Source organism: Hippocampus guttulatus, chromosome 7, assembly GCF_054856545.1.
Source record: "Hippocampus guttulatus isolate MCC_2025c chromosome 7, RoL_Hgut_1.0, whole genome shotgun sequence".
NCBI lineage: Eukaryota > Metazoa > Chordata > Actinopteri > Syngnathiformes > Syngnathidae > Hippocampus > Hippocampus guttulatus.
In genome coordinates, this window is record NC_141267.1 from 4,615,377 (window position 1) to 4,641,193 (window position 25,817).

Below are 25,817 nucleotides of genomic sequence, written 5' to 3' on the forward strand. Positions count from 1 at the left end.
CAAATACAGGTACTGTACGTCTTTGTCCGTCTACTTGAGAGGCGTTCATGGCCGCCTCCGAAAAACGTAAATTAATGATTACTTACTACTACAGTAGGAGGCACTGTTGGCTGAGGTTGTATTAGACTTTTGCAGAAGGCATGTTTTCGTTGTAGTGAATCTCGTCGCGAGGCAAGAGCAGAGAAAAATATTTTGTATAACGGAACAGGGGGTGTTCGTTGAAGGGGGAGCAGAAAAGTGGAAAGAAAGAAAGTGAAAAGAAAAATGTTTTCGTTGTAGTGAATCTCGTCGCGAGGCAAGAGCAGAGAAAAATATTTTGTATAACGGAACAGGGGGTGTTCGTTGAAGGGGGAGCAGAAAAGTGGGAATGGCTTCCATGCATGAAATTTTTTTCACACTAGGGGGTATTTTCGCCCATGTAGGTTTCTTTGTAAAGGAGTTTCACTGTATTAACATCACCGCAATGGATTTAAAATGAAACAGGTTGTTCTTCAACTGCAGACTTTCATCTTTAATTTGAGATTGCTTACATCCAAACCAGGTGAATGGTGTTAGAATTACAGATGTTTGTAAATGTAACTGTGGCGATGCTGCACTGTCCAAGCCACACCGCCCGTGCTTCAAACTCACACCGTCACTGGCTGGTAGTCCGAGAGTAATATCGACTCCGCTATATGGCTCTTTTGAAGGCTCAGAGGAATGAGGTATTGCGAACATATTCTTGCGCAGTGCAAGCTTGCGTCCTTTGCCTACATAGTATATGCCCAACACTTTTTAATTTACGAAAAGGAATGAAACAAATTAACAAAAATGAAACTTCCAACTTTTTAATACTTGGTTGCAAATCCTTTGCAGTGAGTTACAGCTTGAACTCATAGACATCACCAGATGTGGGATTTCATCCCTGGTGATGCTCTGCATGGCCTCTCCTGCTATATGCTTGTTCTTAGGGCATTTTCTCTTGAGTTAAATCTTCAGCAAGTGAAATGCATGCTCATGCTTGGCCAGTCCTAACATTTTCCTTCTATTCATTTCAGAAGATTTTCACATGCTTTGAGTCATTGTCCATCTGCATTGTGAAACACCATTCACTAATCATATTGGCCAAAAGAATTCACAATTCATTTGACTGCTTTTGTCAGCAATCACATAATTGGATTGGATTGGATAAACTTTATTGTCAAATGTACTGTATGTGTAACATCCAGCACAGATGAAATTTCTTCCCTCTCAACATAAAACAAGAGGAGCCGCTGCGGGTGTCCGCGCCGCTATCAAAAGAAAAGTGAACCAAAAAAAAAAGACAAAATAATACAAAACAACACATGAGACACAGACAATCGTGCACTCTTAACCACTTTCCTGCATACACTTTGTTGTCTGAAGCAGTTATAGATGAAAGAGGAGCGAATCAAAGTGTCCTTTTCTCCAGTGGATCAAAGACGTCATGCTGCAATGTGCACACGTCTCCTACAAGCTAAAGCAACAAGAAGCTGTAGCATCCATTAACGAAAAAGAGAGATTGGCTCTCTTCTTCTGTCCCATGTAAGTCCGCTTCAATTCCAAGCCGCGACTCCCAGTTCCACATACGCATCGGCGCTCTGCGCTGACGCTCTTTTCTTCTTATCGTCGGCTCCTCAATTCATGCATCCATCCAGCCGCAGACTGTCCATCAGCACCGACCTTTTCGCTGAACAAAGCGGGGCTGTGAAAATGCTGCCTACTTCAGGCGCAAGACACAAGCGCCCTGGGGATGTCCAGCAACGACAGTCAATCACGCATGACACGCAATCAATAAATACAAGGGAACCAATTTTATTAGCAGCGAGTTTGATATCCCGTTACTTTTGGTCTCTTAAATAGAGGGAGAAATGTAACTGTTTTAATTCCTATGCAGGTCACCTGATTTGGACAGACATCAAATCGGGTGCCAAGGTGCGGGATTCGTTCCCGAGTCCGGCCTTCGTGTGTGAAGTTTGCATTTTCTCCTCGTGCCTGTGTGGGTTTTCTCCGGGTCCTCTAGTTTCCTCCCGCACTCCATAAATACGCATGGCAGGTTCATGGAACACTGTAAATTGTCCCATGGTATGAGTGTGAGCATGGATGGCCGTTCGTCTATATGTGCCCTGTGATTGGCTGGCAACCAGTTCAGGGTGTACCCCGCCTACTGCCTGAAGAAAGCTGGGATACGCTTCAGCACGCCCTCGACCCTCGTGAGCATAAGCAAATTGGAAAATGGATCGATGGATACTCTCAAATCAAAGATGAAAGTGTGCGGTTAAAGCGCATCTTGTTTGTTTCTTTTTATTGTTGTTGGTGTTGTTTCATTTTAAATTCATTTTGCTAGTGATTAGACCCAAAAAGATGAGACTTGTGTTGATGTCCCAATATTTATGGACTTGACTAACTGCAACCTACAATCATAAGAATGAGTATCGTGAAAATGAGTAACTCTTTGGCTAGTTCAATCAAAAGTAAACATCTTTGTAAAGGCAGAAGATTTCATATAGTTCATGTATTGGACATAATTAACACTTGTTTGAGGATTTTTACAAAATGACAAAGAATACACACTATGCTTTGCAGCACAAATTGTTTTCATGCATGTGACCCTACAGATAAAGCCCAACTGTGTTTATTTGGATCGTCCAAGAATGGCTTCGGTTTTCATGACAGTGACCTTGACATTTGCATGACTTTAGAAGGTCACGAAACTGCAGAGGTAAGCGTACATACATTTACCAAAGGATACTTCATCGGTGGGATTAGAAATGTGTTGTTTTAACTTTGGGGCTGAATTGTATTGTCTACAGAAGCTGAACTGTAAGGAGATCATCGAAGGCCTTGCTAAAGTCTTGAAGAAGCATGCAGGTGAATAAATATTATATGATCAATTCAGAGGTTGAATTACATGCTTCAACGCACTTCATTAGCTAAATTCCAGTTATACTTGTCAATATATGTGGTCATCCCTGCCCACCACAACAGTTCATAAAATTCAAACCTGTAGAAGTTATAATGCTGTTAAAAAAATCTGACAGGTTTAGGGGGCAGTGATTTTTTCCACACAGGGTCAGGTACCTTTGAATTGGGGTTTTTTTGCTCCCTAATTTAAATCAACATTTAAAAAATGCATTACACTCAATTTGTTGTTGTTGGGGTTTTTTTGCAATACAGTATACATTTTTGGATGATCTTAAAACCCTACATCAGGACTATTAACACATTTTGAAAAATTCATTCATATAGGAGACAGAAACTTTTGAATAGCTGCCCACGACTGCCATTGAAAAGGTGAATTATACATGAGAGGTCAAACTGTAAAAAAAAACATGAGAGGTCAAACTGTAAAAAAAATAAATAAATTGACATGAGGACAAATCCTTCTTTTTTACGACACTGAATTTGTTGCCAGCATGCACTTACATTTGGAAGTTTGATTTTGTGAACATCCCAGAAAGCTGATACTGTGAAATATTATAATTATATAATTTGCATCTGTAATGGGGCGGCCCGGTGGTCCAGTGGTTAGCACGTCGACTTCACAGTGCAGAGGTACCGGGTTCCATTCCAGCTCCGGCCTCCCTGTGTGGAGTTTGCATATTCTCCCCGGGCCTGCGTGGGTTTTCTCCTGGTACTCCGGTTTCCTCCCACATTCCAAAAACATGCATGGCAGGCTGATTGAACGCTCTAAATTGTCTCGAGGTGTGAATGTGAGCGTGGATGGTTGTTCGTCTCTGTGTGCCCTGCGATTGGCTGGCAACCGATTCAGGGTGTCCCCCGCCTACTGTTCGGCTGGGATAGGCTCCAGCACCCCCCGCGACCCTAGTGAGGATCAAGCGGTTCGGAAAATGGATGGATGGCATCTGTAATGAACAAAATTCTTGTAACCTGTAAATCTGACTACATGTGTTTGTAATGTTCCAACACAAGGACTGAGGAACATCTTGCCAATTACAACAGCAAAAGTGCCTATCGTGAAGTTTGAACACAGGCAAAGTGGTTTGGAGGGAGACATCAGTCTCTACAACACTCTGGTGAGTGACAGACGCCTAATTTTGAGGGTTTACACCATTATTTTTGGAGAAACTGTTGTAAAATATGAGTCACGAATTTGTGTTAGGCTCAACATAACACCAGAATGCTGGCTATGTATGCAGCCCTGGATCAGCGAGTGCAGTTCCTAGGATATATGATGAAGGTCTTTGCAAAGGTATGTCAGAAATACAAAACAGAGCACATTAAAGGGAAAGTCAACCCTAATTCCCGTATTTTCCGCACTAAAAGGCGCACTGCATTATGAGGTGCACCTTCAATGAATGGCCTATTTTGTCATTTTTTTTCATATATTGCACGCACTGTCTAATAAGGTGCAATCTACAACGTCTACATCTTTGTCCGTCTCCGTGCCTTCTCTTCTTCCGTTAGACTCAAGAGGCGTTCATGACCACCTCCAAAAACATAAATTAACGATTACTTCAATGAAACTACGAAAATTGAAACTACAGTATTGCATCAAAACAGAAAATCACAAAATAAATTCTATAGCCCTCCGACAGAATTTATTTTGGCATTTACTTGAGCATAGCTGCAATAGAACGATCAGATGTCAGTAAATTGGAAGACTGGACTGTCTCAGAAGTGTTTGTTATTTAGTCCTTTGTTGTGTACTGTATTCACAAACGAGGAAATCACAAAATAATTTCTGTAGTGGGGCTATAAAATTTATTCAGTGATTTCCTCGCTTGATTTTCTGTTTTCATGCATTATTTTCAATTTTTGTAGTTTAATTGAAGGAATCGTTAATTTATGTTTTTCCGAGGCAGTCATGAACGCCTCTCGAGTCGAACGGAAGAAGAGATAGCACGGAGACGGACAAAGACGTACCTGTATTTGTTGAGACTGTGAAAACCATTAATGAAGTGCGTTTCAAGAAAACAATACCACAGCTCTCCTTTTTTTGGAGCTGCAACAATAACTTATTTAATAAAGCAGCGACTCAGTTCACCCAACCAACAGCAAGTTATAACATTGTAAGTATGTCTCCTCCAGCAAGGAACCATCTTGGGGTGGACATATTACCGTAATGACCACACACAAGGCGCACCGGATTTTAAGGCGCGCCTTGAGCTTTGAAGAAAATGGAAGACTTTTCGGTGCACCTTACAGTGCGGAAAATGCGGAAATTGTTTGCAAAAATATACTTCAGGAATGGGGCGGCCCGGTAGTCCAGTCGTGAGCACGTCGGCTTCACAGTGCAGAGGTACCGGGTTCAATTCCAGCTCCGGCCTCCCTGTGTGGAGTTTGCATGTTCTCCCCGGGCCTGCGTGGGTTTTCTCCGAGTGCTCCGATTTCCTCCCACGTTCCAAAAACATGCATGGCAGGCTGATTGAACGCTCTAAATTGTCTCGAGGTGTGAATGTGAGCGTGGATGGTTGTTCGTCTCTGTGTGCCCTGCGATTGGCTGGCAACCGATTCAGGGTGTCCCCCGCCTACTGCCCGAATACAGCTGGGATAGGCTCCAGCACCCCCCGCGACCCTAGTGAGGATTAAGCGGTTCGGAATATGGATGGATGGATGGATACTTCAGGAATGAGATTTTACCACTTTTTGGCGGCATTCCGCTTTTTCTAGTCAAAATGGACCTTTTTATATTGTTCCAAATCCGTTGAGAAAATTTTAGGAGGGGGTGGCATAGGGTCTGGTGTTATGCATTTTGAATACCGTTTTTTCTCGCGAAGCGTTAGTTTTTCTTTACTTCGTAAATGGGCTAAAACCAGTGTTTTACTGTAGAGGAGGGGGAGCTGTCAATTTGCTTTTGGCCCTCCTTGGACACAGGTTCTTTTATCTCTCTATAAGGTGGAAGAAGACCCAACACCACGTCGTCTTTTCTTCAGTTTATCACAACGCAACACGAATCGATTCGGGCTCCTGTGAGTCTCAGATTTCATCAGGAAGCCCCGAACAACTACAGTCACATGTATATATAGGCATAATATGTAAATGAGGGGCGGGCAGTCCTTCCCCTTATGTTAAAATCAGAGACAAAGAAGGTCAAGCAAAGTTCGATCTTGACATGATGACAAAGTACAGACCACATCTGCTGGCCACAAATCTTGAGATTAGGGTTCCTCTTCGAGGGCACTTGACAGCCTTCAGGGACTTTTACGAGGTGGTGGAGGCAAGAAAACCCTCGGGGGGCTGTTAATCACTCAAGGGGAGATATGACCCAAACTTTACCCTACATTCTTTGTTTTAAGTACTTTAGCAGATGTTCAGGACAGAGACTGGTACCAATAGTTCTCATAGCAAGGTGAAATTCCTCAACAATGTTCTACTACTACTTCTAGCGGAATAATTCCTTAACATTTACTTGTTGTGATTAGTCTCTATGTCGGCAAATGCAGAATCACAACCAATCCGTGTTCGCCTTCCTCAAACCCTTTTCCGCAAATTCTGAATGGTTTTGCACGAGGGATGTAGTGTATTGAAATTACTCGTGTAAGTAGTCTGTATTAAACGTGAATGTTATAGATAGATGCGGATCTGAAAAACAAGTTTTGATGGGACTGGTTGAATAGAAAGCTGATGTGACGGTGCCCCCAGTCGGAACCAGTAAAGAGGAACTATTGTCTGTGCTTGTGTCGGATTTCGTGAAAAAGCTCGATGTCGCTGGTAAAGCTGTGTGTACAGTGTGTGACGATGTCATTCAATATGGAAAATGCATTCATAAGAATCCATTTTATCCTATAAAGTGGATGTCTATTTAAAATATGTACAACTATGTACAGTTTCATGACATAAAATGTTTATTTTCTCTTAATTTTAAGCTTTTTAGCAAGAGCTAAAATCTTGTTGGTTCTCTCCGTCTTTTTCACTCTCTTTTTAGCCAACTCCTCTTGTTTTTTCACATGCTCCAGCCGAGCAGGCTGTCAAAAAGCGCTTGAGATGGAGTCGTTACTTTTCATTAGAAATGCCTGTTTTCGGTGTTTCACCGAGGTTGCGTGACTCTATATATATCTTTCCATCCTCTCGATCAGAATGACATCGTCACACACTGTACACAGAGCTTTTTCTTTTTTTCTGCTTGGCTCTCGACGAAGGTGGACCTTTTTTTGCTCAGCTCCTGCCCTCCCCCCCACCCTCTCCTTGCTTGCCACTTAGTCTTTGTGCTGTCTTTGTCTAACTTTTCCTAGCCTCCTACCGTATTTTCATCCGAAGAACTAACCATGGAATTAGTTGGCTGGTCTCTCGATGCAATCGACAAAATTTTTTCGACGAAAAGAGCAGGCAGTGGGGAGCCTACTTGCCCCTCGGGGACATTTGCTGCCGGATACGCCCTTGATCCATGGAGAAAGTGGAGAATGGTGTTCCTGTCAATACTGTCCGTAGGATGTGGAAGACATCTACATTATCGGCCTTCTGATAGCAGGTATGCTGCTGTTTGGTGTTAGCAGCTTCCTGTTCTATCGCAAAATTCAACTGACGGGAGAGGCTTTATTGGAAATGAAGAAGCTGCCGGTCATTCTGGATGGTTTGGCGCCAATGTCCAACACTCAAACTCAAGCGGTGACTGAGCTCAACCGCAATATAGATGCGGTTTTGGAGCGACTCCGTACGATCGACAACAACATGGAGAAGTTGGAATCCGCGCTGCGGAAAGAGATTGCGGATTTGGCTGATCGGCGCCAGTGAAGAGATACAGGCCACGGACTCAAGGCTGTCTGAAATTGTTGGCGGCCGTCCCTCCAAAACAAACAACGCTATCTGGACCCTTTCCCCTGGATGGAAGTATGCATGGAAGCTAGTGCCCCCCACCATCACCCCCCTCCTTCTCGGCCATGGACTGATAAGCTGGGACTGTCTTCATGAGCAGACCTTGATGAAGCAGCTGTGGCCTATACACGCATACACATCCTTATTATCACTGTCTTCATCGCTCCGATTCTTTTCCCCCGTGACGTGGTGCGATCTGCGGAGCGCAAGGTGGTCCGTGCAGCTGGTCAGACGTGCCGCGTCGCGCCCCCCACATTCCCATTCATCCTCCCCCTTATTACATGTTATGTCTTGTGACTTGTTGTAACTGTCATATGCTTATTTATGTGCTAGGGTCTTTTTTTATCCTGGACTTAAATGATCCTCAGAAGAGGATAGTTCGAGCGTGGTATTTTTTTTCCCTGTCCCTACCCAGTGTTTTCCTTTCTGAATTCTGACTGTAATTGCCCCATTGCGGGACAAATAAAGGATATCTTAAATCAGCGACATCGAGCTTTTTCACGAAATCCGATACAAGCACTGACAATGGTTCCTCTTTACTGGTTCCTACTGGGTACACCGTCAGCTTTCTATCAAACTTCAAATTTTCTGCTCAAAATCAAAACTAAAAAAGAAAACACATTCCCTGCCATATTTAAGATTTGTTCATTACTTGTATTCAGTTTGGGACTGTTTACTATATATGGGTTATAACCTGGACTATATTACTATATATCGGTTATAACCCATATATAGTAAACAGTTTGGGACTTCACTATCACTGTATGAGGTAAGAATCAACAGCTTTTTATCGCATTTACACAACATTTTATGAATACAAGTAATGAACAAATTTTAAATATGGCTGGGAATGTGTTTCGTTTTTTAGTTTTGATTTTGAGCAGCAAATTTGAAGTTACATTTTGGTGATCACCAGGAATGCAGAAGCAAAATTGCACAAAGGCCTGTGTCAAATTTTCACTTGAAAGAATAGTGAACAATCTTGGGATTTTTTTCTGTGAAAGTTTCAAGTCGTATGTACATTGAATACACTTCATCTTTAGCATGTTTCGTATAAAGTGCCAATTTTGTAAGCAAATAAGAATCAGAATCAGAATCATCTTTATTGGCCAAGTATGTAGAACACACAAGGAATTTGTCTCGGGTATAACACGCTGCATTAGTATCATCGTAAACAAGGACATGACATAGGTATGCAAATAGGTACGTCAGTGACTGTTTAAGGAGTTAATGGCTAGAGGGAAGAAGCTGTTTAAGTGTCTACTGGATTTGGTGCGCATGGATCTGTAGCGCCTGCCTGAGGGGAGTAGCTGGAAAAGGTGGTGGGCAGGGTGCGGGGGATCCAGGAGGATTTTCCGTGCCCTTGTCTTCATTCTTGCAGTGTGCAAGTCCTCAAGAGTGGGTAGGGCGGTGCCAATGATTTTTTTTCCGCCGTCCTAACTGTCCGTTGAAGTCGGATTTTGTCCTTTTTTGTGGCGGCCCCAAACCAAACCGTGATGGAAGAACACAGGATTGATTCGATGACTGCCGTGTAGAACTGTCGTAGCACCTCCTGTGGCAGGCCATGCTTCCTCAGCAGCCTCAGGAAGTACATCCTCTGCTGGACCCTTTTCAGGATGGAGATGGTGTTGACTTCCCACTTCATGTCCTGGGAGACTGTGATTCCCAGGAACTTGAAGGTCTCGACGGTTGACACAGGGCAGTTGGATAGTGTGAGGGGCAACTGTGGAGAAGAATGTTTGCTGAAGTCCACGATCATCTCTACAGTCTTGAGCGTGTTCAGCCCGAGGTTGTGTCGGCTGCACCAGAGCTCCAGCTGCTCCACTTGTTGGCGGTACGCAGACTCGTCGCCGTCTTTGATGAGACCGATGACCGTGGTGTCATCTGCGAACTTTATGAGTTTGACAGCTGGATTTGTTGAGGTGCAATCGTTTGTGTAGAGGGAGAAGAGCAGTGGAGAGAGGACACATCCCTGTGGGGCTCCAGTGCTGGTGGTGCGTGTTGATGATGTTATTGCTCCCAGTCTCACCTGTTGTGTCCGTCCCGTCAGGAAGCTGAGGATCCACTGGCAGATCATAGGGGACACACCGAGGTGGAGAAGTTTGGGGGTGAGGAGTTCCGGGATGATGGTGTTGAACGCAGAGCTGAAATCCACAAACAGAATCCTTGCATAGGTCCCTGTGCTGTCGAGGTGCTCGAGGATGTAGTGCAGACCTATGTTGACTGCGTCTTCCACAGACCTGTTTGCCCGGTAGGCAAACTGGAGAGGGTCCAGCAGGGGTCCGGTGACGTTCTTTAGGTGGTTCAGCACAAGGCGTTCAAAGGACTTCATGACCACAGACGTCAGGGCGACAGGCCTATAGTCGTTCAGTTCCAATGTTGCCGATTTCTTGGGAACTGGGATGATGGTAGACTGTTTGAAGCAGGATGGGACCTCACACAGCTCCAGGGATCTGTTAAAGATTTGTGTGAAGACCGGAGCCAGCTGGTCAGCGCAGACTTTCAGGCAGGAGGGGGACACTTTGTCGGGCCCCGCAGCTTTCTTGATCTTCTGCTGCTTGAAGAGCCGTCTCACGTCCTGTTCGTGGATCTGTAGTGGAGAAGAGGAGGGTGGGGGGGGGAGGGGGGGGAGATAGAGTAGTTTCTGGTAGAGGTGGGTGTGTGTGGAAAATGGAGGTGTCCTTTTCAAATCGGTTCAGTTTAGTTCATTAGCAAGACCCTTATTGTTCACTGTTTGGGGGGATGGCATTCTATAGTTAGTGATTGCTTTCAGGCCATTCCATACAGATGCAGAGTCGTTAGCAGAGAACTGGTTTTTCAGCCTCTCTGCATATCTTCTCTTAGCGATGTTAATTTCCTTTGTCAATTGGTTTCGGGCGTGTTTGTACAGTGCCCGATCTCCACTTCTAAATGCGGCCTCTTTCTCTTTCCTGAGTTGCCTGAGTTTGGGAGTAAACCATGGCTTGTTATTGTTGAAGGAGCGGAAGGACTTCGTTGGTACACACATGTCCTCACAGAAACTGATGTATGATGTTACAGTGTCTGTGTATTCATCCAGTGTGCCCGTTGAAGTTTCAAAGACGCCCCAATCAGTGCAGTCTAAGCATTCTTGTAAAACTAGCTTTGCTTCATCTGTCCATTTTTTCACAGTCTTAACAACCGGTTTAGCACATTTGAGTTTCTGTCTGTATGTAGGTATTAAGTGGATTAAATTGTGGTCAGAAAGACCCAATGCTGCACGTGCGACCGATCGGTATGAATTTTTGATTGTTGTATAGCAGTGGTCTAGAATGTTGCCTTCTCTGGTGAAACAGTCGATGTGCTGCTTATATCGGGGAAGTTCACGGTTAAGATGTGCTCTATTAAAATCGCCCAAAATGATCAGGGGTGACTCCGGGTATTTTAGTTCGAGTTTGTTTACTTGTTCGGCTAGCGTTGGTATTGCCGTGTTAGCGTTAGCTTGTGGCGCAATGTAAACACCGACTAGTAAAAAGGAGGTGAACTCGCGTGGCGAGTAGAATGGCTTGCAGTTTAAAGACAGCGACTCCAGGTCCGGGCTGCAGTGTGCGTCGAGCTTCGTGACATCAGTGCACCATTCTTCGTTGATATAGAAGCAAATCCCACCACCTTTAGATTTCCCTGATAGCTCCGTGTCGCGGTCGGCTCGGAGAAGGCGAAAGCCGGGTAGATGTAGCGCGGAATCCGGGTGGCGGTCACTGAGCCAGGTTTCAGTGAAGCAGAGCGCAGCAGAACGTGCAAAGGTTTTGTTGGTCTTTGTGAGGAGAAGAAGTTCATCCATCTTGTTTGGCAAAGATCGTAGATTAGCAAAATGGATCGATGGGAGCGGGGTTCGAAATCCGCGCTGCCGGAGCTTGACGAGCACACCGGCTCGCTTCCCCCTCCTCCGGCGCCGTTTCCATGCTCTGTACAGCGCAGCCGCTCCGCTCGCGATTAGCTCCGAAAAACCTTGTGGATTTCCGTGTGCTGGTGAAAAAAGACCGAGCGTAGACTCTCCAATGCGCAGCAACTTTTCCCTCGTGTAAGTAAGCCGCTCAGGGTCGCCAAAAACTAACGAAAATGACAAAAACAGGGATAACACTAGGGAGCGTGTGACCGAGGCTGCCATACCTGTCGGCGCCTTATTTTGTTGAAATAAGAATGGTATTTCAACAAAAACTGTCAAATTTTGTTGATAAAATTAATGGTTTTAAGTCTTTAAAATCTCTAAAACCCATTTGCTTCCTGGGTCCCTATCCGGGGAGTTGCCCCTGGACTCCAGTGAGGGCCTGCGGCCCCCAGGCCCCAGGATGATTTTCAGATTTTTTCATCACTAGCCACTCTCATCCCTGATACTTGTATGTATAACCAACAGTAAAAACAGTAGTCTGATCAACATTGCATTTCCGGAATAAGAGTTCAAGATAATAAATCATCTACCTCAGAGGGGTGTCATGTTGGACACTGCTGTCCTTGTTGTTGATCGATATTTGTCGTTGTTTCTCATACTTGCATAACGTCACGTGACCAAACCAAGTTAGCAGTCATTGGGCTGACAGATTACAGGTAAGGTAGCAATGGCTTTTTGCAGGTGCTATTCACCCTTACTCGTTCAAACTGGTGTCAAATTGGTGTTTACCAATGCTGAAAATGTGCAGCAGTCCCGAAGAAAGAGTTAGTTCGGTGGAAACGGAAGACGAGGGCGGGAAGACTTGGCTTGGTGCCAGTGTAGTCCCTGCACGGTTATGTCTTCCTCTGACATGAGAGTGCATTCCAAGGATTGGGATATTCTCCAAGAGACTTTGGTGATAGACGGGGGTACAATACCAATGCTGAACCCAGATGTTGTAAAAGCATTGTATGTTAACTTCCCCATGTGGAAAAGAAACACAGATCAGCTGACAACACATAAGTACATGTAATGGTATTATGATTTATTATAATACTATGTTGGATTCATTTAGCACCTCTCAAGGCACCACCAACAACGAAATACAGAAGGGGGGTTGAACATTCAGTGCAAGAGTCGCCGTGATAGATGTAGATTCTGATTTCAATGATCACTGTCTATGCAGCTCTGCAACTTTAAACAAATGAAATCGAACACTAAGCTTGTCATTGCTCAACAATATTTACAAACTCTTTATGGTTGTCGAAGTAAATAAAAGCTGCCTAATTCGTTACTGAATATTTATTAGTTTTATTATTATTAGTATTATTATGTTCACCCAAGTTACAGTGCCATGAAAAAGTATTTACCCCCCTTCCTGATCTCTCTGTTCTTTGCATATTTATTACGCATACAGTTTTCAGTTCATCAAACCACACAAGTCACATAGAGACGACCCAAGACTTTTGGAAAAATATTCTGTCGACTAAAATGTAACTTTTTGGAAGATGCACGGCCCGTCAGATCCGGCGTAAAAATGGCACATCATTTGATAAAAAGAACATAATGTCAACAGTGAAGCATGGTGGTGGCAATTTGGTCTGGGGCTGCGCTTCTCGATCAGGACCAGGACTAGAGGTAAGATTGGGCCTAAAAAATCCAGCCTGACCCAACCTACGGGTATTAAAGCCCGACCCGGCCCGAGCCCGACCAATTAACTTGATTTGCAGGCCCGAGCCTGAAGCAAACCCGAAATTTCATATTTTGTTTGTGAGGACTCGGGAGGAGGAGGGGTGCTTTCTGATAACAAATTAAAGCCTGTCTTTTGTAACAAAATCTAAACAAGACTGTATAAACATTTCCATCTTTTATATTTCTGTTTCTGCAGAGGGTACATTAACCGACAATTTTCTATCATTGACGGATTTTTTTTAAGAGTTGACGGAAAAAATTAAGGACGTCCGTCATTTTGACGGATTGAAAATTGGGCCATAAACCACAGCAGCAGTACGTCCTTAAGAATCTAGCGCGCACTTAAGAGAGAGAAGCAGAGAGACATAGAAGAACAATGACGGGTGGATAATAGACTGAGACAGGAAGGAGTTCTTTGAATTGTCATTGCAAGCGTTTAGTACAGTGTGTTGTGATGAGGTGACTTGTTTTTTTGCGAACCACAGTCTCTCGTGGCCAAAACTATTCACGGCCTCGAAACTAAAAAAAAAAAAAAAAAAAAAAAAACTCAGCAAGAGAGAGGCCCGGCCCGACCCGAACCCGAAGCAATGATTGACGTTTTAGGTTCAGGTCAGGCTCGGGCCGCCCGATCTTACCTCTAACCAGGACAACTTGCTGTGATTGATGGGACAATGAATTTGGTTGTCTACCAGAAAATCCTGGAGGAGAACGGTCTGACCATCAGTTTGCGCTCTCAAACTCAAGTGCTTTTAGATTATGCAGCAGGACAACAATCTGAAACACATCAGCAAGTTCACCTCTGAATGGCTTAAAATAAATAAATAGATTAAGGTTTTGGAGTGGCCAAGTCCAAGTCTCGATTTGAATCCAGTTGAGGTGCTGTGTGCTGTGGTGTGACCTTAATGGTCAGTTCATGCCAAAACAACCTTCCACTATGGCAGTGTTAAAGAAATTCTGCATCAAGAATCTGCCAAAATTCAGAAACAGTCATATAAAAGACTCATTACCAATTGTCGCAAACAGTTGATTTCAGTTATTGCTGCCAAGGGTGGCACAGCCCATTATTAGGTTCAGGGGGCAATTAGTTTTACACATAGGGGCAGGTACGTTTAAATTAAATTGGCATTTAGAAACTACATTTTGTACTTTGTAAACACATAGACACATTCGGTAGAGGTTCCTCTTAGCCAATGGGATGCCAGGATGATGCTAAATAAATGCCAGAGCAGCTCCAAGTATGTTGCATTCAGGAAACTCAGAGCTGTGACAAGCAGCCCATACTGTATTTTTACCTTTCGTGTCTTGAAATTTCTTTCGGAACAAGAGGCAATATTTTCCTGTTGAGGGGTTTCGTAACTTGAAAATTTCGTATGAAGAGACGTTCGTAAGTAGGTACCACTGTATAAAGAAACACCTTTTTAAACATACTGTGCTGAGTAGGGCTGGGCGAATCACCTGCATTGCTGCCAGGTATTTGAATAACATGTCAAATGCATGTCAGACCCTTCGCTCACGTGTAACTTTGTACTCACAGCGCTGTGACATTGGAGATGCATCCAGAGGGAGTCTCTCATCCTATGCATACATCCTGATGGTGCTTTACTTTCTACAACAGAGGCAGCCTCCAGTCATTCCAGTCCTGCAGGAGGTAAATTACCGATACCAATTAAATGTACAGGGAACTTAAGATATCCTTTATTTGTCCCACACTGGGGAAATTTACAGTCTACAGCAGCAAGATTGTGGGTAGAAAGAAGAAAAAAAAAAACACCGTTCAATTAAGTGCAATATAAATACAAAATGGATAAGTCGCAGTGCTATTTACAATTGTTTTTCACGTCATTTAATTATTATTATTATTTTTATTATTCAGCAGCCTGACAGCAGTCGGTAGGAACGAGCGGCGGTATCTCTCCTTCTTGCAGCGCGGGTGTAACAGTCTCTGGCTGAAGGAGCTACCTAGTGCTGTCAGGGCGGGCTGGAGGGTGTGGGAGGGACTGTCCATCATAGCTTTTAGCTTAGGGTCCTCCTGTTGCCCACCTCCTCCAGAGTGTCGAGGGAGCAGCCCAGGACAGAACTGGCCTTCCTGACCAGTCGCTCCAGTCTCTTTCTGTCCCGGGCCGAGATGCTGCCTGACCAGCAGACAATGCCATAATGGATGGCCGAGGCCACCACCGAGTTATAGAAAGTCTTAAGGAGTGACCCCTGAACCCCAAAAGACCTCAGTTTCCTGAGTAGGAAGAGTCGGCTCTGTCCTTTCCTAATCAGGGTGTCCGTGTTCGTAGACCAGTCCAGTTTGTTGTTCAGAAGAACACCTAGGTACTTGTAGGAGGTCACCCGCTCTATGTCCATACCATGGATGTTCATCGGTGCTGGTGAGGACTGTTTCCTGCAGAAATCCACAACCAACTCCTTAGTTTTCCTAGGGTTGATTAAGGTGAAGATGAAGACTTAGCATTCTGGTTAAATATTGTCAAACCCATTGTCTATATCTCTATAGATCTTCGACGGAACAAGTGTTCCACAGAGAAGAGTAGATGGTTGGAATGCCTACTTCTTCGATGACCTTGAAGATTTGGTAAGACTTTATTTAGCTTTTGAACTTGGGGTGCAAAAACATCCCAAAAAATGTTCCCTTAAATTTTATGTGGCATTTATTACTTCTATCCATGCAGCGCCTGCGGCAGCGTAATACTCAGGTGGAGCTTAACACAGAATCTGTGGGTGAGCTATGGTTGGGCCTCCTGCGCTTCTACACCGAAGAGTTTGACTTCAAAGAGCACGTCATCAGCATCCGCCAAAAGAAACGTCTCACTACCTTTGAAAAGCAGTGGACGAGCAAATGCATTGCAATTGAAGGTGCGCTTTTGAAAATGGCTGTTTAGCTAGTATAACATGTTTAAAATAGTTTTGCAACCGGTTTTCACCTACTTGCCTTTTTTACTCTCAGATCCTTTTGATTTGAGTCATAATCTTGGTGCTGGAGTTTCTCGCAAAAGTACGTATTTTTACCCCTTAATAAAACATTATTTAAAGATTGGCTCATTAAACCAGTACTTTTAGTCATTTTATGATTAGCTCAGTTGAGTTATTAATTTGCTCCTGATAAACCTACCAAATTCTTTAAGGTGATAAACTGCTCCCGCAACTTGTTACAAATGGAACCAAAGAGCATATTTATTACCTTCTTTTGAAACATCTGTTTTCTCCTACAGTGACAAACTTTATCATGAAGGCTTTCATAAATGGCCGAAAGCTGTTTGGAACTCCCTTCTACCCGGCCCCTGGTACTGAAGCGGTATGGCAAACTCTACAGTCTCAAGTGCATGATACCACAGAATTTACTTCTTAAAGTAATCAGAGATGAAAGTTCTCCGGATTTTCCCGGAATTCCGGGTTTTTCAAATTTTTATGAAAATCACTCCCGAGAATTGAGGAAAAATTGCCTCAAATTAATCCGGATATTAGTTGACAACATTGAATGAAGACGCGTTTGAGTTCGTTGTTTTGCTTTCACGAGCGTAGCCATGTTGAGACACTAACACTAGTAACAGTAAAGAGATTTTCGTCTCTTTATAAACACACTTGCTAAACCCCAGTGGAACGAATAAAAGACACCGTGGACAAGACAGTTGTCGTAAAAATATATTTGGACAAAAAGGAAAACACACAGATTGGCAGAAAAACGTGTCCGTCCGACTTCGAGTGTCGTCTCGGCTAGCTTAGCTTAGCTGTTGTCGTGTGTGACGTCGGGTGTGTGACGTCATTGCGTCGGCGCTGATTGGTTGATATCAAAAGACGCGCTTGCGTACATGTTCGCGCTGAAGCACGCACAGCAGAGAGCGTCGGACTATCTACTGCTGAGGCTCGCTTAGCTTGAGTGGCGTCGCCATAACAGTAATACCCTCGCCTCGCATTCTCATGGCCTCGCCATATCTCTGAGATTTCGAAATTTCGGTAAGAACAAAAGCCACAAAGGGTGCATTTGTGCACACAAAAGGAAGATTAATCATTGAATGTTGAGCTATTTGATGAGCGTTTTGTGTAAACTAATTCATGCGTGATCGGCCAGGTGTGTGCCGATCACGCATGATTTTGGATGTTGGAACACTGAGTTACTAGTTGTTTCGTGGTCAACCGTGACTGTGGGTTTCGAAGTAACCATTTAGCCCACATTCTCTGCATGTAACCCCTCTGACTAGGGTTGCTTGAGTAGTAGCATTCCAACAGAGCCATGTTATCGCATCTCGCCCATCTCCGCTTTGTTCCAGTAGCCCATATATATATATATATATATATATATATATAAATTATTTAAATTATTTCTTTCTTTTTCTGGAATTTTCAGAAAAGTCAACTTTCATCTCTGAGTAACGCAGTGTACTAGCAACCTTATGGATTGGATTGCTTTATTGTCATTACACATTCGTGCAACGAAATTATCACTTAACAGGCACGCTCTGCACAAGAAACATGAAAAAACAATGATGAACATGGGATACAGTGCAAATAGCCTGTCAGTACTCGCTATGTAAAGCGCCCCGAGATCTTAGTACAGGAAAGGAAACCACTAGGGAGGGAGAGGTTAAAAAAACCACGCTCGAACTATCCTCTTTCTGAGGATAATTAGGGTCTAGGAGAAAAAAATACCTCAGCACAGAAACAAGCATCTGACAGTTACAACAAGTCACAAGACATAACATGTAATGAGGGGATGGGTGGGGGGAGGGGGGTGCGCGACGCGGCACGTCTGACCAGCTGCACGGACCACCTTGCGCTCCGCAGATCGCACCACGTCACGGGGGAAAAGAATCGGAGCGATGAAGACGGTGATAATAAGGATGTGTATGCGTGTATAGGCCACAGCTGCTTCGTCAAGGTCTGCTCATGAAGACAGTCCCGGCTTATCAGTCCATGGCCGAGAAGGAGGGGGGTGATGGTGGGGGGCACTAGCTTCCATGCATACTTCCATCCAGGGGAAAGGGTCCAGATAGCGTTGTTTGTTTTGGAGGCACGGCCGCCAACAATTCCAGACAGCCTTGAGTCCATGGTCTGTGTCTCTTCAATGGCGCCGATCAGCAAAATCCACGATTTCTTTTGTGAGAGAGAGCGCGGATCCCAACTTCTCCAAGATGTTCCCATCCACAGTGTGAGTCTGAGTGTTAGACATCCGCAATAATCCATCCTTGAAGATCGGCGGCCTCTTCGCTTCCAATAAAGCCGCTCCCGTCGGTTGAATTTTACAATAGATCAGGAAACTGCTAACACCAAACAGCAGCATACCTGCTATCAGAAGGCCGATTATGTAGATGTCTAGTATTGACAGGCACACCATACTCCACTTCCTCCAGGGATCTAGGGTGTACCCAGCAGCAAGTAGGCTCCCCACTGCCTGCTCTTCTCATCGAGAAAATTTTGTCGATGGCATCGAGAGATCAGCCAACTAATTCCATGGTTTGTTTTAGAATGAATATACGGCAGTAGGCTAGTAAAGGTCATACAAGGACAGCACAAAGACTGAGTGGCGAGCAGGGGAAGGTGAGGGAAAGGGCAGGAGCAGAGCAGAAAAGCGTCCGCCTTTGTCGAGAGCCAAGCAGAAAAAAAAAAGATGCACGACACCATTAATGGTAACTAATAGTATAACAGTGGTTCTTAACCTTTTTAGAGGTACCGAACCCAACCAGTTCAGATGTGTGTCCACCGAACCCTTAGTGAAAAATAAAAATATGATTCAAGAAGTGTTCCTTCAGTTTTGCCGGTGCAAGATGAGAGTTGCTCAACTTGGCATGACAAATGATGCAGATAAAACTCTGAGTCCCATCAGTCTCTGATCCACTGGTGAAAGGACACTTTGATCCTCTCCTCTTTCATCTATAACTGCTTCGGACAACAAAGTGTATGCAGAAAAGTGGTGAAGATTGCACGACTGTGTGTCCTATGTGTTGTGTTGTGTTATTTTTGTTATTTTGACTTCAAAATGGCGCCGCGAGAGTGGCTGCCTTTCCAGCAGCTCCTATATTTTGTTGTTCTACTTCTTCCTTTCATAACTTTGCTGCTGTGAATTAGGAATTTCTCCATTGCGAGACAACGGTTTTCTTATCTTATCTTATCACGTTCTGTGATGCATGTGAATCCATGTTGTTCATATTCGTCCCGACCACTTGCTTTTTTGCTCGAATAGCATGTGTTAAAACATTTTTTTTTTAATCACACAAGGTACTACTATCACAACAGTCACACGTTGACGACTGAGCAAACTAAATTTCCCGCAGCGCTGATTGGACAAGAATGTAATGTAATCATCTGGAGCCAGCGATGGCCAAGCGGGCGTGTTATAACTAAATGACATGTTGAGTCGGGTGTGTCTTAACCTCCATGGCAGAGGCTCCGTCAAAACCCTGAGACTGATTCACCGAACGCCCGGGCTTCGATCGAATCCAGGTTAAGAACCACTGGTATAACTGACATATTTGAGCTGAGCATAGTCATTGGACTAATGTCAGATGTCCATGTCCACGGTAAAACTAATGTCTCACGAATTGTTGTCTGTCAAGAGAATGAGCATGTGTTGCAACATTGTCTGACATTTTGGAGTTCTGGTAAACATGTGTCTGCAAAGTAGCGTCAGCTTGAAATTAAATAAAAGTAAAAAACTAAAACAAAAAAACCCCTCAATGATGGTGAATGGCACGCCATATTTTCATGCTGCATCATGCAGCAGAGGCTTTGCCTTAGATGATGGGTGGCCAACCCGCGGCTCGCAAGCCGCATGCGGCTCTTTGGCTGGTTCAATGCGGCTTTCACATGACAAGCATCGAAAACGCCTCTGCGGTAGAGCTAAGATCGGTCCTAAAAAAATCTAGCCCAGCCCGAGGGTATTTAAGCCCGATCACTTAGCTTGATTTGCAGGCCCGAGCCCAAAGCAAACCCGACATTTCAGATTTTATTTGTGAGGACTCGGGAGGAGGAGGGGTGATTTCTGATAACAAAGCCTGTCTTTTGTGATGAAATCTAAGTTAAACAAGACTGTATAAACATTTACATCTTTTATATTTCTGTTTCTGAAGAGGTTACATTAACCGACAATTTTCTATCATTGACGGATTTTTTTTAAGAGTGGACGGGGAAAATTTAAGGCCGTCCGTCATTTTGACGTGTTGAAAATTGGGCCGGAAATCACCGCAGCAGTACGTCCTTAAGAATCTAGCGCGGCACTTTCAGAGAGACATAGAAGAACAATGACGGGTGGATAATAGACAGAGACAGGAAGGAGTTCTTTGAATTGTCATTGCAAGAGTTTAGTACTGTACGTGTTGTGATGAGGCGACTTCTGTTTTTTTGCGAACCACGGTCTCTCATGGCCAAAACTATTGACGGCCTCGAAAAAAAAAAAAAAGTCCGCGAGAGAGAAGCCCGACCCGACCTGAACCCGAAGCAATGATTGACATTTTAAGGCCCGACCCGAATTTTGGGTCGGGTCGAGTCGGGCGGCCCGATCTTACCTCTACTCTGCGGTGGCGCTGCGATTCAAACAACGGCTTTAAATACACAGAACTAACTACGTCAGCCTATCATCAATCCCATTACTTGATTGACATACAGGGCAACCAATCAGATGTCAACTAAATCACCGCTCATGCACAAACAACGGTGCTTAGCGCTAATGATTGACAAACAGGGTAACCAATCAGATGACAACTGAATCATCTGCGTATGCGCACGCGTGCGTGCTTCTGTGTGTGTGTGTATGCTTGCATGTGCGCAATCGGGTCGATGACAGGAGGTTTGTCGCTTCGAAAGTCGATCTTCGGTCAAATATGTAGCAAGCTGATCCAAGTAGTAAGTAACTACTGCAGCTCGTGTGTGTGTGTGTGTGTGTGCGTGCGTGCGTGCGTGCGTGTGTGTGTGCGTGCGTGCGTGCGTGCGTGCGTGCGTGTGTGTGTGCGCGCATGTCTTAGTTTCTGACTGGTTGGCCACCCCTGCCTTACATGCTCTTTAAGTGACAGTAACCAGACCACTGTTAGTGTATATGATGCATCTGTTGTTAATGATCCAGTTTTGTTGCTATCGGACTGATGCATGTGACGTCATTTTTTTCCCCCCTATATCGGTCCGATAGTTACAGTGTTTGTCCGACAGTGACTGTGCATCCCTAAAATGAACCATTTGAATTGTTTCATTCTTCCTACTGCAGGACTACTTCTTTGATGCGAAGGTTCTAACAGATGGTGAATTGGCACCAAATGACAGGTGCTGCAGGATCTGTGGAAAGATTGGACATTACATGAAGGACTGTCCCAAGAGACGCAGGTAGGACTTTGACTGTAAATCTCATTCACAAACCTAAATTAAATGCTATAACTAGAGGTGTCAAATTATCACGTTAATTGCGATCAATTAATTACATCACATTTAGCGCGTTATTTTTTTGAATCGCATTCATCTAACTTTTTATCTCTGCCTTTATTGTTTCTGTAGGTGGGTTGCCTTTTTCTCATAGCCCTTTTCATGTGTTGGCTTCCTGTGTTCGAGTTGTTGAGGGTGGGGAAACAACTGTCAGTCACAGCCTGAAGCAGACATTGATTGGCTGTTATGTTGGGGCTTGTTTAGATGAAGCTGATAGGCTCCCATTGGAGTTGGGCGGGCAGCGGTGAGGAGTGGAGATGTGAAAATGGAGCAGCATTGTGAGAGTTTTCGGCACAATGAATGGAAAATTTACATTCCAAAAACACCCTGACGACACAATTGATAAAGGTAGAGTGTTGTGTCTAATTTGTAAGGAGTTTGCTTATCACCGAAGCAGCTCAAGTTTAGCCTCCCACATCAATGCAAAGCACCCAGTCGCGATTGCAGCCACAGCTAATGTTAGCACCGAAAGCGTTAGCAATATAGTGACCAAGCCATACATAGCAAAGCTCTTCGGGAAACTCGAGAACACCCCATGTACGAGGCATAATTGAGTCTGTAGACTACTAGAAGTGATTGATGTTTATTTCAGCACTTTTAGTTTGTCATGATCAGTGTTATTTCTGAAGTGCTAACTTACAGCAATGTGATTTAAGGGTCGGTTTTATTTATTGTTTATTATCTGGAAGCAAGTTCAGTGTTGAGTACTTGTATTGCTCAGAAAATTGTTCTAACTGTTTTTGATATGTTAACCTAAGCACTTTTTAAGGACCTGATGTTCTATTTTATTTTTATTTTGTAATTCTTTGGAGATTTACAAAAACAAACAAAACAGTGATATTCCCCCTCGTGGTCGAAGCTAAAGGTTGCAAGTAGGAATCTGACTAGTCTCAAATACAGCAGAAAGTAAATGGCTAATACTACATCTGTCCAAGTCTGCTGAAAAAAAAATACTTTGTACTTTATCTTTTACTAAGTGCTATTATCTTTCAAATCTCAAGGGTATGGAACATTCACAGTCAAATGTAGAATGATAAATAAATGGATGAATCGAAACAATTTTAATTAAATTAGAAAATGCCTCTCATACTCTCATTTATTTTCAAAAACATTCAACAAACATCACTACATATACACCACAATACAGTACTATCTGTCAGGAACATTACAGCAGGACTGCACGCAGGAGTGTTTTAATGTACATACAGTCAAACCTCGTTTTTCGAACGTCTCTGTTCTCGACCAAATCGGTTTTCGACCAAAAATTTCGAGTTTTAATGCCTTGGATTACGACCGAAAATCAGTTCTCGACCAAACTGAGTGCACTTGAATGCGCCACTTGACTCCTCTCACCTTCCTTTCACGAGGAAGTGACGCTTCCTCGTGTAGCGTTCCATTGTGAGCAGACGTGTTCAATAAAGTTTTTTTTAAAGTGGTTTCAGTTTTCAAACAAATTGGTTTTCAAACAGCCTTCTGGAACGGATTATGGTCGAAAACCGAGGTATGACTGTATATTTAATATTAATGCTTTAAAGAAAACGATCAATTATTTTGCAGTGACCTTTAAACAATGCGCATTGCACACATACATGCGCGCACACACATATTTTTACATATGTAAATGTAAGCCCCAAACATCCATCCATCCAATATCTGATCTGCTTACCTTCACAAGGTGTACGTGCTAACCAGTCGTCCACTGTGCTGACCTAGGCCCCTAACGTTAATGGTCATTTTCACGTGAAGACATTTTCAAGGATCTAAATAAAATCAAATTATTAAAATTGTCATTCACCACAGCTACATTTCAACAACCTGTGACCATTTGTATTCCAATAAGTATTAATTACTGTTTTGACAGTAATGACAGTGCGGTGTCATACCGCTTGCTATCCATCATCGTCTGGCGATGAAACTCAACTAAGTTCCGTGGTTATCCTAAAGTACAGTTGCACTGAAACGTGGGGAATCTGAGCATGGACCCAGGTTTTTTTGATTAATAAAATACAATAGTCTCAAACTTTGTGATTTCCCACTAGTTATTGTTCCAAATCATCAGTTTAGTGTGTTTTGGATCTAGCTTTGGAGGCACATAGGCTCATCAGCGGCATTTGAGTGGTTAGCATTTACTTTAGCCTAGCCATCTCATCTCAGCTGTCCCGCTTTTGTTTACATTCCCGCCGCCACCTGTGGCGCCTGACAGACCTGACAACAATCCGCGCTGGTTGCGCTCTTGTCCGGGAGGTGGAAAGTACAGTGAAATCATGTTTGCAGCAAGAAATTTTTCACAACAGGGGACCTTTCACGATAGCAAATTTATCTGGGCTGCCGGACTTGTCTTCGGCAGACTCGGGACTCGTAATGTTTACAAATAAAGTTTGCAAGCATCCATTTTGAATACCGTTTTTTCTCGCGAAGCGTTAGTTTGTTGTTACTTCGTATATGGGCTAAAACCAATGTCTTACTTGTTGTGATTGGTCGCTATATCGGCAAATGCAGAATCACAATCAATCCGTGTTCGCGTTCTAAACCCCTTTTCCGCGAATTCTGAATGATTTTGCTCGAGGGATGTAGTGTATTGAAATTGCTCGTGTATGTAGTCTTTATTAAACAAAATGCCGAATGCTATCGAGACTCGTGACGAAGCTAAAGTGTGTCAGATAGATGCGGATATGAAAAACAAGGGATTGGTTGGATAGAAAGCTGATGGTGTCCCCAGTAGGAACCAGTAAAGAGGAACCATTGTCTGTGCTTGTGTCGGATTTCGTGAAAAAGCTCGATGTCGCTGATTTAGCTCTGTGTACAGTGTGTGACGATGTCATTCTGTAGGGATCGAGAGGATGGAAAACTATAGAGTCACGCAACCTCGGTGAAACACCGAAAACAGACATTTCATCTCAAGCGCTTTTCGACAGCCTGCTCAGCTGGAGCATGTGAAAAAACAAGAGGAGTTGGCTAAAAAGAGAGTGAAAAAGACGGACAGAACCAACAAGCTTTTAGCTCTCGCTAAAAAGCTTAAAATTAAGAGAAAATAAACATTTTATATCATGAAACTGTACATAGTTGTATATACTGTAAATAGACATCCACTTTATAGGATAAAATGCATTCATAACCCATATATTGTAAACAGTTTGGGACTTCACTATTCACTGTATGAGGTAAGAATCAACAGCTTTTTATCACATTTACACAACATTTTATGAACACAAGTAATGAACAAATCTTAAATATGGCAGGGAATGTGTTTCCTTTTTTAGTTTTGATTTTGAGCAGCAAATTTGAAGTTACATGTTGGTGCTCACCAGGAATGCAGAAGCAAAAGTGCACAAAGGCCCATGTCAAATTTTCACTTAAGAGAATCGTGAACAATCTTGGGATTTATTTTGTGTGAAAGTTTCAAGTAGTGTGTACATTGAATACACTTCATCTTTCGCATGTTTCGTGTAAAGTGCCAATTTTGTAAGAAAATAGGGAATGGTATTTCAACAAAAATTGTAAAATTTGGTGATAAAATTAATAGTTTTAAGGCTTTTTTTAAAGAAAAAAAACGGAAAGAAATTGCAAAATTTTTGATCAGCATTCAGAAATTGATGTAAGTGAAAGCACTTACGCCAATTTCTTGCATCATGTCTTTTACTTTGCTTCCTCCATCTTTCATTTTTATAACTTTTATCCTGTCTTCAAGCATTTAAGTTTTTCTTTTCTTCACTCCTTGGTCTGCAAAGGTCCCTTTTTGTAGCCATTTTAGCAATGCAACGTTCGTGCTGCGTCTGAAACTAACAAATACTTCCTGTACTACTAGCGCATGTTTAAGCTACTTTGGTGTTTGCTGTTGCCGTTTCCGAGCTAAGCAGTCGGAGTCGCTGTAGGCTGAGGTTGGATTAGACTTTTGCGGAAGGCTTGTTTTTCATTGTCGTGAATCTCGTTGCGAGGCAAGGGCAGAGAAAAATATTTCGTATTACACAACAGGGGGATTTTTCGTTGTAGGGGGAGCAGAAAAGGGTGTCAATGGGGCAGGAAAAGCCTGGGGGGCGCCCAGGTTTTTATATCGCTC

The 25,817-nt window shown here is 43.4% G+C and overlaps 1 protein-coding gene across 6 annotated transcripts in view; it reads left to right on the forward strand.

Annotated features, from left to right (window-relative positions):
* Positions 1–25,817, forward strand: part of tut4 (terminal uridylyl transferase 4) — a 101,542-nt gene that overhangs the window by 67,343 nt on the left and 8,382 nt on the right. For all 6 annotated transcript variants that reach the window (XM_086115428.1, XM_086115432.1, XM_086115429.1 and 3 more), the window contains 10 exons: positions 2,619–2,722; positions 2,814–2,871; positions 3,934–4,037; positions 4,124–4,213; positions 14,889–15,002; positions 15,855–15,932; positions 16,030–16,213; positions 16,305–16,352; positions 16,570–16,652; positions 21,549–21,664. In XM_086115428.1, the coding sequence (XP_085971554.1) occupies positions 2,619–2,722; positions 2,814–2,871; positions 3,934–4,037; positions 4,124–4,213; positions 14,889–15,002; positions 15,855–15,932; positions 16,030–16,213; positions 16,305–16,352; positions 16,570–16,652; positions 21,549–21,664 (979 nt within the window). The remainder of the gene's footprint in view (positions 1–2,618; positions 2,723–2,813; positions 2,872–3,933; positions 4,038–4,123; positions 4,214–14,888; positions 15,003–15,854; positions 15,933–16,029; positions 16,214–16,304; positions 16,353–16,569; positions 16,653–21,548; positions 21,665–25,817) is intronic.